This window comes from Dendrobates tinctorius, unplaced genomic scaffold, assembly GCF_039654945.1.
Source record: "Dendrobates tinctorius isolate UK_male_01 unplaced genomic scaffold, ASM3965494v1 ptg000149l, whole genome shotgun sequence".
Taxonomy (NCBI): Eukaryota; Metazoa; Chordata; class Amphibia; order Anura; family Dendrobatidae; genus Dendrobates; species Dendrobates tinctorius.
This window is the reverse complement of record NW_027361816.1, coordinates 4,692,708-4,708,456: the sequence shown is the minus strand read 5'-3', so window position 1 is coordinate 4,708,456 and position 15,749 is coordinate 4,692,708. Positions and strand designations below refer to the sequence as shown.

General features: G+C 43.6%; 1 protein-coding gene across 1 annotated transcript in view; it reads left to right on the top strand.

Moving 5' to 3' along the window:
* The first annotated feature begins 8,032 nt into the window (after positions 1 to 8,032).
* PLPP4 (phospholipid phosphatase 4) overlaps positions 8,033 to 15,749 on the top strand; it is a 252,006-nt gene continuing 244,289 nt past the window's right edge. The window contains exon 1 of the mRNA XM_073546626.1: positions 8,033 to 8,457. Within this exon, the coding sequence (XP_073402727.1) occupies positions 8,399 to 8,457 (59 nt within the window). The 5' untranslated portion in view covers positions 8,033 to 8,398. The remainder of the gene's footprint in view (positions 8,458 to 15,749) is intronic.

Sequence of the window (15,749 nt, the reverse complement as noted above, 5' to 3'; positions counted from 1 at the left end):
TTAGGGTAACCCTTGTCCTTGAAGCGGGTAGAGGTGACCACTAGTGGCTGTAGGGTATACTAGGGCCCCTAGGGATAGTCATCGTTGAGCGGGGGCGCCACAACGTTCCCCCCTAGGGTTCCAACCTCCGCGGACAGGTAGACTCAAGCTCAGGATCACATCAGGGATTCCTAGGTGTCACCTTAGAGTGGTCTCTGTTTGAACACTTTTCTATTTTTGTTTATTTCTTGTCACTTTTTTCGTTGGTGTGTTTACCACACTTGTGGTTTTTAACTAATAAAGTATCATTTTTAGGGGATATATATATATGAGATTACATTTGACCCTTTCTATTATTGTATGAGAGATTGCTGTTACTCGAATCTGGAATGGCTAGTTTCCTTGCAGGCCCCATTAATTCAGATTTATGATTAGAAGATGCTAATCAGGCATTCAACATAGCAGGGCCATCTGAGAATGGTACTGGCCCTTTGGCTCTTAAGAATCTGTTCAATGAAGTATATGGAGGATATAAAGAATTTTTGAAATCTTGGTGGGAGATCAGGACATTGGAGAATTATCTAAAAAATCGGATCATTCCAAGGGGTTTGAGGATAAATATTAATCCCTCCCCCAGAATTGCCTCACCAGACCTTATGAATGTGTGGATTAAGGAATCTATAGAGTCGTCCCTTAGATTCATGCAAATTTTGCTGACAGAGGAAAAGAAGGTGTTTGAGAAGGTCACTGGGGAGTTGAATAAACTGATTGAACAAGTCCTTAAATTTAAAGGGGATCCCGACTTCAATAGAAGGGAGGGGTTATTACAAACCTCTGTTGAGAGATATCAGGCTCTGTTGAAAGAGCACAAGCATCTCCAGTTTCATAGGGACTTGAGAGACTTTAATGAAAACCAGGTGTTCAATTATCAGAAAGAAAGACAGTCTGAAGTCTCGTCCTCTGATATCGATACTTCTGATACAGAAAGGACGGAGAGAACACCAGGTGGTCTATATCAGTATAGAGAGACGGTGTCGAAACAGAGATGGCAGAGGGGGAGGGGAAGATCTGGGAGAAAGGGAAGAGGACAACACAGGGGAGGAACGCAAACACCGACCCCGTTTATAAGTTCCAATTTGGCATCTGGTTCTGTTCAATCCTCTGCCTTGGCTCCCTCCTCTTCCTCTTTTTTGGAACAAGGTGCGAGGACGGGTTATCAATTAAGAACCCGGTTCAACCAATAAGGGGGCAGATTGTGAATCTTTCCTCGCACATCCTTACCAGGGACGAGCAGAGTGTTCTCTCGAGAGGCCTGAATTTTGTGCCAACAAACAGGTTTAATTGTTTTGAGTGGGTCAAGGATTTAAACCTGTTCTGCAGGAAATTAAAGTGGAAGAAGTTTTTTAGACACAATAGCCGGGAGGCTTGTAAACAACAGGGCCTCAGTGAGGAAAATATTGAAGGGTATGAGGCGCTCCTTGGACTTTTGAATGAAAATAATAGGACCCCTGCTGCTGGTAAGGGCCCCTTTACCACTTTAAGAAATAAAAGTGAAAAGATGCCACCTCAGGGTGACATGGGGAATATTGATATATTCGCCCGGTTGGTGGAGAGGGACCTTAAGAGACTAACAGCACCAGATTGGGAAAACAATGATAATCTAATGTCGAGTGAGCGTTCAGCACTTGAGGCCCTCAAGAAAAATGAGCAAATAGTTGTGAAACCCTCCGACAAAGGGGGAAATTTGATTATTTTGAATCATAATGAGTATCGTAAAATGTCTTATGCTATTTTACAAGATAATTCCACTTATGAGGTGCTAAAGGTTAATCCTATGACCAATTACAAGGAAGAACTGACAATCCTTCTGGACACGGCCCTGGGGGATGGTTTAATCTCGAAGGCAGAATTTGATTTTATTCTTCCTAAGTTTCCATTAATAGCCACGTTTTACACATTACCAAAGATACATAAAGGCCTGAACCCTTTAGAGGGGAGACCGATTGTATCAGGTGTGGACTCATTGACACAAAATAGTGGTCTCTATATTGATCAGTTATTACGCCCCTTTGTGGTCTCTATTCCATCATACCTGAGAGATACATCAGATCTACTGCTAAAGCTAGAGGGCGTACATCTGGAAGGAAATGCTTGGTTGGCTTCCATTGATGTAGAAGCTCTCTATAGCAATATACCACATGAAGCAGGTATCCGGGGTGTGGGACACTTCCTCAATCAGAGGTCAATAGCATGTAGGGGGCATAACATCTTTTTGACATCTCTCCTACAGTTCATTCTGACCCACAATGCATTCTACTTTGATGGCAAATTCTACCACCAGCTCAGGGGCACTGCGATGGGGTGCCCCTGTGCCCCGTCGTATGCAAATCTGTTCCTGGGCTGGTGGGAGGAGACCATTGTGTTTGGAGGGGAAGAAAAGTGGTGGCACGGAATGATTTCCATGTGGTATAGGTTCATAGATGATGTCTTTGTAATATGGACAGGGGAAAAGAATCAATTTGAAGAATTCGTAAGAGAATTGAACCAAAATGATGTGAATCTGAGGTTTACCTCAGAAATTCACAAAACTGAAATACCATTTCTGGATATTAGAATCAAAAATGATCTGATGGGAGGTGTCTCCACAAGCATTTTTCGTAAACCGACGAGCACAAATAGTTTGTTACATTGGCAGAGCCACCATCCAATCCCTCTCAAGAGAGGAATTCCGAAGGGACAATTCCTCCGACTTAGGAGGAATTGCTCTAGGAATGATCTCTTCCAGAAACAAGCTGGGGATATGTTTTGCCACTTCAAGGACAAGGGTTACCCTTTGCAAGTAAAGAAGACAGACAAAAACTGTTGCAGAAACGTGAGGTTGGGGACTCGATGGAACAAATAAGGGTCATTGGGACTTTTGATGTCAAACATCAGGAGGTCAGAAAGGTCCTGTCCAAACATTGGGACGTTCTCAGATTGGATCCGGATCTGAAGGATGTGATCGGTGAGCGCCCCAACATTACGTTCAGAAAGGGTAAATCCATTAGAGACATGTTGGTCCATAGTCAATACAGGAGGCCAGCGGTTGGTGGCACGTGGCTGGATAGGAGACCTTGTGGTTTCTTTAAGTGTGGGGATTGCAGTTTCTGTAAATATATGAGACTGGGAAAGTCCTTCTGTAGTGCAAGCACTGGCAAGACGTTTTATCAACAAGACTTTTCTAACTGCAAGACCACAGGGGTTATTTATATGGCCACTTGCTCATGCCCTAAAAATTATATAGGGAAGACTAGGAGAGAATTCAGAAGGAGAGTAGGGGAACACATGGGGGATATTAGAAATCAAAGAGAGACCCCACTTGCTAAACACATGTGGATGTGTCACAAAGGTGACCCCGGTGAAATCAAATTCTGTATTATAGAAGTTGTGAATGTGAACCCCAGAGGAGGGAATGTGGATAAGAATATTCTCAAGAGAGAATGTGAATGGATATTCAGGATGGAGTCCCTGGAGCCGAGGGGGCTGAATGACCAATTGTCGTTTGCCTGTTTCTTATAAGCCATAATTGAATAATGTGACCTCCTCTTTTGAGGATATTGACCTTCTAGATTTTGTCTTTTGTTTCCCGTATTTTTGGGATTCCCATGTACTGTCATGGATCATTATATATATAAATGTTCCCTTCTTACTGCCCTACGCTAACTCACTCCCCAGTGGATTCTGAGCAACCTCAGTTAATTTATAATACCAGTTGATATATACAAAAAAGGGTCTTTTAATTATATGTATTTGACAATGAAGACGCATTCTGACGCTTGTTCACACTAGTCAGCGTCAGCTGCGGTTTATTTGTATGCATATCTGAACTGTTAGTGCACAGTGTTTATACATTGTGTGATAAGACGCAACTGCTATGCTACTGAAGAGTGCAATTTGGCCACTGAATATAATATATGTACATAATGGTGAACTGTACACCTGATGCTGTATCATCTGTTGGGCATCTTTTCAAGATGGGGGAGTGCAACATTCTCTATGGATCGCATGTGCGGGCGCTGCACGTCAGACTTGGCAGTTTGTCTCAGCCGCAGTGATTGGAGAGAGCTGTGAGACTGCCTGTTTGTTCTCCAGGAGTGACGCTGCGCACGTCAGACCTTGTAATTTGTCTCAGCTCCAGTGATTGGATAGTGCTGTGATGCTTGAAGAGACCCGATTGGTTATCCATGAGTGACGTTGTATGTTAGTCCTGACAGCCAATCGGAACACCCGGGTCTGGCTAGTGCTGTTTGATAATGTAGTAGGGACACCGTAATAGGCGCTTAGCGTTGCTATGTCACATGAGTGGGCAGAGCATATGCGGTCTTAGCGGTGGGTTTAAAAAGAGGAACTGGGATGAGCATCGGTTGGCTTTTGCACCGTTATGGGACACAAGATATTGCACTATCGGGCCTCCTGATGAGCCTACTCAGGCGAAACGCGTTGAGGCGTTAACCATTTGATGGCTGGTGGCGATAAACACAGATGAGTATCGCTGTGGCAGCTCTGTGTTTATTTTGTTATTGGGATGTTAATGGATTTAATAATGGGACACTATCCTCTATCCTGTGCTACACTGGTTAAATTGCCAGATTTGTATATACTTTTTCTCTCTATATGAAGAGATCGTATAGCTGTGAGATCGTGGCAACATGGAATGTATCTAAAGTGTCCGGTTTATGACTCCCATTAATGTGTACATGATACCTCACTGTTGATATTGGATGTGGGGCATCTTTATGCAAATGAGTATCTAATTATACCACCTGATGCCATGTGTGTTCTCTATTTTTAACCTCTTTCTTTGGGACATAGGGCCCTCTTTAGAGCAGATTGGTCTCTGTCTAGCAATAGAGGTTCCCTTTATTATCGGGTAGAGATGACCACTAGTGGCTGTAGGGTATACTAGGGCCCCTAGGGATAGTCATCGTTGAGCGGGGGCGCCACAACGTTCCCCCCTAGGGTGCCAACCTCCGCGGACAGGTAGACTCAAGCTCAGGATCACATCAGGGATTCCTAGGTGTCACCTTAGAGTGGTCTCTGTTTGAACACTTTTCTATTTTTGTTTATTTCTTGTCACTTTTTTCGTTGGTGTGTTTACCACACTTGTGGTTTTTAACTAGTAAAGTATCATTTTTAGGGGATATATATATATGAGATTACATTTGACCCTTTCTATTATTGTATGAGAGATTGCTGATACATACAGGATACTATTAAAAAATAGGGTGAACAAACTAACAATGACAGACAGGTACAGAATGGGGAGGGCCTTGCACTTGAGGGCAGTGGCGTAACTACAAAGTTATGGGCCCCGGTGCAAACTTTCAAATGGGGCCCCCGTGCCAAAATACACGCACAGCTCTGCTCCATACACCTCATACACGCACGGCTCCGCTCCGTACACCTCGTACACGCACGGCTCCTCTCCGTACACCTTGTAACGCACGGCTCCGCTCCGTACACCTCGTACACGCACAGCTCTGCTCCGTACACCTCGTAAACACGGCTCCGCTACAAAATTGTGCACACACGGCTCTGCTACATCCACCCTGTAAACCCCTCCTGACCCCACACATAAACTTACCCTCATCCAGCGCGATGACAACCAGCACAGCAGAGTCCTGGTCGTGTGACCCCTGACTTCTCCCCTCCAGTGACCACATCACAGGTCCTGTGCACACATTAGAGAACATTCTAGCAACGTCATTGCAGGCTATGGGTGGCTGTGGTGGGTCTCTGGGAGGGCGAGGATGGGGTGCATGGGGGGTGTGGCGGCTCAGTTCAGTGCGGGAAAAATAGACTCCTGGGTGGGACACGGGTGGGGGGCGTCAAGAACGGGACTGTCACGCGACAATCAGGACGGTTGGGAGATATGGTCTGATCTGCCGGGCCCCTGTCCTCCCGAACCCGGTCGCAGTGGCGACTGCTGCGACTGTGGTAGTTACGCCACTGCTTGTGGGCTTACAGTCTTCAGGATAATGGGGAAGGAGACAGTAGGGTAGGGGGTTGTAGCATCTTCGGAGGTGGTGAATTGACAGCAGGGTCATTACAGGTCGTAAGTCTTCCTGAAGAGGTGGGTTTTCAAATTCTGGCTGGAGGTTCCATGTGTGTCAATATACAGTGTGCACAGAAAGCTGCCAATCAGTGGTATTGGTGGGGTTATACACAGCTCAGCATTCTGAGCTCTGCTACATCTGCAGAATAGAAAACTGTGTGTATCAAAATGACGACCTGCAGGCCAGCAAGTGACACATCGCTGGAATCAGGGTCTCACCCCTACATCATGGTGCTCTCAGATTACAAAGCAAAAACCTGGTGACAGATTCCCTTTAAAGTGTGAGCATGTTTAGTGATGCTGACTGGTTAAAAGACTTTTGCTAAGCAGGTTTCATTCACCCATACACATTAATAGCTGTTGACAGTTATCTCCCCTGACTCCTTCATACACAGGAATGCTCCTTGTCATTAGAAAATGAAAATTCAACAGTCCAAATCCTTCTCTCCCCCAATCATCATCTGTCAGAGGAGCGTCAGGAGGCCCACATACAAATTACTCCGTCGGCTGATCCCGCTGATATTAGTGGGTTTGGCTGACTTTTGTCTTATGTGCATGGAACCTTTATTCTAACCCAACCATATCATTGAGTGGGTAATAGTATGTGTATCATCAAAAATCTGGAAACCCAAATAAATAAAATCCTTAAGACCCCACAGTCATAGCAGATATTTTGGACAAATAGCATAGTGTAAAACATTGTTGCCACTTTTTTTAACTGGTCACAAAGGTCCACAAAAGTAGGCCACAGATGCCCCCATGAAGCAGTGTACAGGCACCGGGAAAGGTCAGAGAGGTCCGGCGCCTGAGCATTGCAGTATACTGCCCTGCCCTCAACAGGGCACAGCAGTGCGCCTGCGCTGGAGCTGCTATGGGAAGCAAAGAAGAGGACGTCATCGCTAGAAGATGGGAGGCACCGGACCGGACCGCGACACCCATCGGATCCGGACGGCCCCCCCCCCCCCCGGTGAGTATAATATAACTCGTTTTTCTTATCTTTCAGGTTACATCAGGGGCTTATCTATAGCATTACAGAATTCTGTAGATAAGCCCCTGATGGCGGTGGCCGCATCTTATATGTGAAAAAATAGGTGGCGGATTCCTTTTAAAGCGAACCTGTCAGCGTCAGCACAGAATGACTGTCCGAACCAAGTACTCTCGGTGCTTCACGGCGGGGCCAATCATTTATATACACCTTCCCACCTACGTGTCTTCCATCTATCTCTACTCCCCACCCTTCTTTGATTGACAGCTCTGGCTTCGCAAATCCTTAGGAGAATGGAAAACAAGCAAGTGCTAAGGTGTATATAAATCATTGACCCCACCATGGTGCACAGATCGCCTGTACTAGGTTTGAACAGTCACTCTGTGCTGATGTAGTCCTTTTAAAGACTAGCCCAGTGCCGCCCCCGGACGGGTATTTCCAGCGCTGCTGCAGGTGATGGACAGGTCTTTCCCCATGGACAGATAAGGGAGACTTTTCTTGCAGAAGTGATTGAAAGATCCATCGGGGGAGGGTTGGACTAGTTGGTCTCCTGCTAAGGTTATGATCCCCTATTGAATCTTTAAAACATATTTTCTCTGAAATTCCAGAGCTTTTCAGTGAATAATTCACCAGGCTGCAATCGTGCCAGTCGTTTGGGCAGCATGACAGGTTCCTTTACTATCTACTTCTTCAAATTTGGACTAGATAAATGCCCATGCACTGGCAATTTATCCAAGCACTAAAAAAACCCATCATGCAAGAAATCATCTATTAATATACAATGTGAACCCAATTCTAATCCTAGCCAGGTATCTTTGTATGCATATTGTAGGATGAATCTTCTAATGAATGTGTGCTGGATTTGTAGAAATCTCAGCCCAGTCATCAGAGGCTTTTTGTGGGAGGCAGTGTCTGTGTGCAGAGGAGGCACAGCTGGAGTCACTGGGTAGTTGAGGAGATCCTGTGCAGTTGCAGGGAGGGATTTCCTAGCATGTGCAGAACAACCTGTGCAGTAAGAGACTGATGGTGATAGAGCAGTCTCTGGATCACACTGCAGCTGGCTGTCACATCCAGGTCCTTTCTGTGCTGACCTCCTCCTCACTATTGTGACATCAGCCCAACTCTCTCTGGAGTGACCTCCCAGGACATCCCCAGCTGTCTCCTCCTGCACCCTGATCAGACCTGGAAGGCTTCAGAATAAGTGCAGGTGTCTTCCCAGCAGAACTGCAGTCACATTCATCCTGGATCCTTCACTTAAACTCTAGCAGCTCTGTGGCCATTCCTGGGTGAGCCCTGTGCCCTGTGCATGGTGCTGGTGCCAGTGCCTCTGATGCCTGTGGATGATGAGGGCACTATTAGAAGAGCTGGGGATCCGGGCATTGCTGTTCGGGGTCTTTGTGTAAGTACTGGGCTTGGAGCCCCCTTCTTTTTTATCTGTATTGCAGCTTAGCAAGAATGTAACAAGTTTAATGGAGCTCCTCCTGCTCCTGAGGCTTCCTGCTCTGCATGCAGTTGTGGCAACATGTGATCCATATTTACCAGCTCACCTATTACTGGAAACAGATGTAACCATGTATGTGAACACACAATAAACCATCCATTCAGTGCATCACTGGGTTCTATTAACTCCTTACTAGGTGGAAACAAATCCAAATTTTGCTGAAAAAAATCCACAGCTGATGTTTGATGTGCTCCACAGTGACATCTCTTCAATGCTTTGGCAGATTGTCAAGCCTAGGTCACAATTACCTCCAAAGATCAAGAAGTTCTCCTGAGGGGTTTCTATTGATTGCATCCAATCATTTTGGCAATATGGATGCAGTTATTGCCATTATGTGGTTAATTAATGCTCATTTATTGTCATGTTATGGGTTAATAAATGCTCATATTTATTGTCATGTTAAGGGTTAATAAATGCTCATATTTATTGTCATGTTAAGGGTTAATAAATGCTCATATTTGTTGTCATGTTAAGGGTTAATTAATGCTCATATTTATTGTCATGTTAAGGGTAAATTGATGCTCATATTTATGGTCATGTTAAGGGTCCCTGTATACAGAGGGGTTGCGCGCTATGTGTCCAGTACCCCCTAAAATTCTGCATTGACACCCATTCATGTATTGCATTGGCTTTAATTTGGGTTCTTAATTAATTTTTTTACTTAATTGTATTAATCTATACTTCGATAATTGCATTCGGTCGGAATAGATAATGCAATATTTTGTAGTGCATAACATAGAGCCAGCCAGTTTTAGACCCACGACCTAATAATAAGTGACATTTCCTACGGAATTTGTATCTGGGGATTACGAGTAGCAGGATTGTCTGCAACTTGCTCCAAACTCTAGGTTAAAGCCTTCCATAAACCCCTTATCTGTGGTGTGTGTCAGCCTGGCATGATCAGCTGATAAGCCTCATCTTGTAGTCCTAATCATTGTTGCAGAGGTTATTGTTGTTCAGACAAGCATCTCTAGGATATACTCTGAATATGACACGTTGGTGACATTCTGCAGTGATCTGACTGCTTGGATTGGAGTTCTGTGTTCTACAGGTGTAGTATTTCCTTTTAGTCATTAAACTACAATGTAACGGTGATAGGATTATATCTGATACGTCGGATCTGGATTTTTAGAGCCAGGATGTTGTATAATATGTGTAGAATCAAAAGCGAAAACATTATCAGCAGCCTTCAATTATTTTAGATAGTTACCTTAGATAAGGAGCATGTAATTAAAAATGTCTTAATGGATACCATGGTATCCGTTCACCGTAAGACATCATTAAAAAACAAAACCTTAATGCATAGTTAACCCCACATATAGGAAATGCATTATGCCCCTCTATACTAGTATTGTTTTACATCGAGTAACACTAATTGCAGAATTCCCAATTACCTTTCTTAAATGGCGAACTATCGTATAAAGCTGTAAAATGCTTCAGAGGTTATTCCCAAGAAAGCAAATTATCCCTTTCCATAGGATTCCTAGCCCCATTCTTGGGACTGCAGGAGGTCACAGTTGGTTTACAAAAATGTGGAATCTGTAACCCAGAAATCAGGCTCTGCAAAGCCCAGTCTTCAATGGAGTGGAAGTGCCCATGATCAGCTTTTTCTCTAGTCATTGATTATGGGACTGCCCTAGAAATCCAAGCTCAATGCTCAACTGTTCCACCAATCCTACAGACGATAAGCCATTGCAAAGCCGGGTTCCAGAGCCCTATTCTCATTTATGCCTGGGGTCTCCCCAGCAATTAATAAGTGTAGATGGGATAACTTACTGCCTTGGGGATATCCTTCTAAACAACAGTGTCATGAAGTGACCAAGCGTTAGTAAAATACAGCCAAAATGTACATCCGTATCAATGTATGCAATCTAACTGGGAGGCAGTAGTGTTATGGATGATTGAATGCTGTGTTACCATGATATCAGGAGAAAAATATTAAGCCTTGAGTGTTACTGATTGGGGAAGTTCATATGGAATACAAAGTTGATCCAGTGGAATATAAATTCAATAGGAATTTTATTTTTAAAAATGTTGCTCAAAATTCTAAAAAGCATTACATTACAGTCTTAATGCTTCTTTATAAAGGATTTATAGAACACTTTATACTTCTAATGTTACGCCTGTTTATTTTTATACTTTTGTCTAACATTTTAACAATGAAATACTAATTGAATTTACATCCTGTCTCCATACGTGATTAGGGAAAGGGACCCCGCACTGTCCCGAGGGCTGAGGCCTTATCTTTCCCTTTTCCCAAAGGTACCTCTGATGGTGAGAAGGTGTGGGTCACGTGCCTTACTGCTCTCCTGTTATACTCTAAGCCAGTGGTCCCCAAGCTTTCTAACCTTGAGAGCCACATTCAGCTTAGAGAGAGGGTCGCAAGCAACATTCAGCACTGAGAGAGGGGCGCGAGCCAGATCCTGCTCCCACCCCCCTCAACCAAAGCCCCCATTACAGGTATAATGAAAATCAAAGCTTTTCCACATAAATCACTCCGAAGAAGTACACTGAGATGCAGGGGTTGTTCGCACAATACCCCCATTCTGTATTCTCCCATCAAGGACTCCCAACACACTGTCTCATCCAGCTTCAAGAACCTCCTCCAACAGATAGTACCATCCTCCAGCATATCATACCTATATCATCTCTAAACCCCCAGACAGTATATGTGCATCCAGATATGCTCTTCTGTACTGGGCTGCTCACAATATTCACCATTTTGAGATGTTCTCTTCATACCTGTTTGTTAGACCTGGAGCTAACGCACCAAGCTGGCAGATAGTCGCGAGCCACAATTCATGGGACCGTGAGCCACATGTGGCTCCTGAACTACAGGTTGGGGACCACTGCTCTAAGCTATCTCCTCCCCCAGGAGGTCTGGGACAGAAATGTTAGTGTATAAACAAGTAACACTCACCAAAGGTAGAAAAGTATTTAAAAGTACAACAGAAATGTACAAACCAAACGATAATAGAATAACAAGGAAAGCATACACCCAAAAACAGCATACAATCTCCAGCAGCAAGAACAATCTTCAACTCGGCACAGCAACTCCAGGGAACCGGGAAGTAAACTTTCACCGGCGAGAAATATAAGGTCTGGCCATATTTTATAGACAGAGGAAATGACCAGGTCAGGAGCTGCAGTGAGATGGAGCTGCATGTTTCCAACCAGCATATAAAGAGTCGTTAGCCTCTTCAACACCAAAGGAAATGAAATCCATTTAATATTGGACACAAAACACACAGGCTAAATGGAAGATCTGTGATTATCACGTAAAGATTTTCTAACCCCAGATCTTCCAGGAGGATGTGACACACTGGTGACACATCTTGTTGGGTATACTTTGAATTCCATCTGAACTCGCCCAACCATCTGCACCCAGGGCTTGGTATTTTTCACCAGAGTTCATGTTTATTATTTGTGTGGATACCCAGACATCATAAATGCTCCAGTGATGCTGCTGCAGCTGGTTCCTCTTGTACTTGGAACTACACCAAACCCTGACCCCCAGTGTTGTGCCTGCTCACTGTACAAGCCATAAGGTGGTTGGCTCTTCCATGGGTTATTGTTGTGAACTCATTTTCTGGTTTACCTCTGGCTTCTGGTGAGGGTGGTGGAGCTGGCTGTGTTGACAGAGGAGTCGTGAGTTCTCCATCCGGGCTCCCTCTAGTGGTGACAGTAGGTAATGAAGCTGATCTAAATGGCAGAGACCTGCCACCTGAGGAGGAGGACTGTGAGTGGACATCAGGAGTCTCTGGATTTAAGACCGCTGACTCCCTAATTTTGTGCTGGTGATTTTCCTGCCCTGAGGTTCTGGTTTCCAGTTCTGTTCCTGCCTTCTCAAGCTAAGTGTACTTTGCTATTTTTTTCACATGAGATTTGGTCTGGTTTACTCAGTTTTTGTGGTCAGCCAGCCCCTGCTGGGGCTGTGCTGAATTTCCATTCTTATGTCTCTGTTTATGCTAGTTTGCTTTTTGTCCCTGATCAGATTGGTCTCTTTTTGCTCTGTCTTCAGAATATACCAGAGTGCTGATATAGGGAATTGAAGTCTAGCAACTTCAGGGTTTTTGTTATCAGAAAGTGTTGGACATTTTTTGGCAGGGTTTTGTGCGTGATTGCAGACAGCATCTTTCCTTTCCTGTCCTTTCTAGTTAGTTTGGGCCCCATCGTTTGCTCAGCCTATTTTTCTATCTGTGTTTGTGTTTTCATCTTTTCTCACCGACAATACATGTTTGGGGGCTGTCTATTGCTTTGGGGTCTGCTCTGGGGCAGTTTAGATTTCCACTTTTCTTGCTTTAGTTCTCCGGCTGTGACGAGGCGTCTAGGATCATCGTAGGTACGCTCCACAGATACTTCTAGTTGTTGTGGATTGGATCAGGGGTCTGCAATCCGCTTAGTTACCAACCTCTCTGGTTTTATGTGGCTTAGCTTGTTTTTGTTTTTCCTCCTCGGTGACTCATTCATAACGGGTTATCACTAGAGATGAGTGAACATCGTCGGCTCTCTTCTTATTTGGCAAGCTATAGCACTTACAGAAGAAGCTGCATCGGAACCCAGATGCCTGGAGCGCTCCCGATAATCTGGGGTCTGGCACCACAGCTTCATGTGTCGCAGTTGTGTGACAGTCACAACACACAGGTTCTCCATGTATGTGTTGTGACAGTCACACAGCCGCAACACATGCAGCTGTGATGCCAGACACATGATTATCGGGGGAGCTGCAGGTATCCCTAAAATTTGGGAATTTTACGTAAAAGTCTGCTCTATCAAAATGAAGAATTCAATAACCCTTCGGTTAGCTACATAAAGAGAAAGGAAAAAAAATGAAACAGCAGAATTGTGGCGTTTCGGTTGCTGCAACTTTGCCAACAAATGAAAAAAGAAGTGATCAAAATGTCATATCTACCAAAACAATAAAAATATTTGCACACCATTTAAAAAAAAAAAAAACAAGCCATCACACACAGCTCTATCAAAGTAAAAATTAAAACATTTCAGGTCTCAGAAAAAGGTGAGAAAAACCTTTTTTTTTCCCAAATTTATTTTCACAATAAACGCCTTAAAAACAAAACCCAATAAACAACTGTGGAATTACATTTTTTTTCTCATTTTCACTGCAATTGGATTTTTTCCACTTCCAGTACGTTGAATTGTAAAATAAATGGTGACACTTAAAAATACAACTTGTCCGGCAAAAAAAGACAAGCCCTCATACAGCTACTGTATGTCGATGGAAAAATAAAAAACTTACGACACTTGGAAGTAGATATCAGGTTGGTATCATTTAGTCATCTGGGTGTCAGGAACTAATATGGTACTTCATTTTTTCTTATGGTCCCTTATAATAGGGTCACCAAATGTGTCAGCAAAGGTAATCTCTGTCTATGCAGTCCTCAGTAACCCCCAAATATTGCCAGCTATAGGGCTGTGCAGTGTTAAAGTAGCAGCTTTCTCTAAAAACAGCGCCACACCAGTCTGTGGGTCGTGTCAGGTATTGCAGCTCAGAAGAAAGCAATTCATTTTTGTATCCCTGTTAACCCCCTTTTAATTGCTGATCACCTTCCATTTTTTTTGCCATTTACAATTTTGTCAGCGAACACATACAGTAATTTGTCATCTTTTACATTTTTATTTGTTCTTGCTGATTTTTCTGTTCGTATATTTTTCCACACATCCATGACTTCTACTTTAAATCTGTTGTTTGAAGAAAGCAGATACATGTGGTTATGCCACTTTTTCTACCTTATTTAGATGTCTTGTATTGCAGCCCCAGACTCGTTTTTGGAAGCTCCTTGCCGCAGGATATGTGCGGCATCTACCTGATATATTCATATGATTTTTTTTGTTGTGGTTGTAAAACTTTTCATCTTTGCTGAAATATAAATCTTCACCAAATGCGCTGACTTTCTGTTTAGTTGCAGATGACTTTGCGCACAAAGCACACAGTCTATATTAGCAGAGCTGCAGTCTACATCATAGGGAGTGACAGGGCAACATCATGTACTACCCACCAGACAGGAGATGAATCTCCGACTCTCTGAGTCCCATTAGTAAATACAGGGTGGGCCATTTATATGGATACACCTAAATAAAATGGGAATGGTTGGTGATATCAACTTCCTGTTTGTGACGCATTAGTATATGGGAGGGGAGAAATTTTTCAAGATGGGTGATAGCGACACCGCAGAAGAAATGCTAGCACAGACTTCCAGTATCCGTTGTTTCAGATGCTGCACATCTCGTATCTTCACAGCATAGACAACTGTCTTCAGATGACCCCAAAGATAAAAGTCTAAGGGGGTCAGATCGGGAGACCTTGGTGGCCATTCAACTGGCCCACGATGACCAGTCCACTTTCCAGGAAACTGTTCATGTAGGAATGCTCAGACCTGACACCCATAATTGATGGTATTGTGTGGTATATGGGTTAGAAAGATAATGGGGCCATTCTTCATCAATGGAAACCTCAATGCCACTGGATATCTGAAATTGCTACATGATGATGAGTTGCCCTCTTTATGCACTGAAGATGGCAAGTTCCCTGAGTTTTTCCAGCAAGATGGTGCGCCACCACTTTATGGGGGTCAGGTCTGAGCATTCCTACAAGGAATCTGACCCCCTTAGACTAGCATTTCTTCTGCGGTGCTGCTATCACTGTGTCAAAAGTGGGAGAAGAGGATTGCATTGACAATCCAACACAATGGGCAGCACATTGAACACATTTTATAAGTGGTCATAAACTTGTAAATAACTCATGAAAGAATAAAGTTACGTTAAAACCAAGCACACCATTGTTTTTCTTGTGAAATTCTCAATAAGTTTGATGTGTCAAAATGAGGAGGATGGTGGGCACCACAAGATACCAAACAATTTATTTAGCTTGGTGCAACCAATGTGCTAAAACACTGTGAACACAAGCAAAGAAGAAAAAAAGAGCACGAGCAGTGCACACACAGCATGCTTGATCAATAGAAAAGGATTTACTAAGATGACAAATTGCTAAGGATAAAAAACAATTAAAAACAGCAGTATGAAAACATACAAAAGAATGGTGAGCAGGCAAAAAATATACTCTATCCACAGTACTGTATAAAAAAAATAATGGTGTGAATAAAGAGACCACCACCAAAGGGATCACATTTGAAAATGGCAAATAATGTGACCAATGTCTAAATGAGAGGACT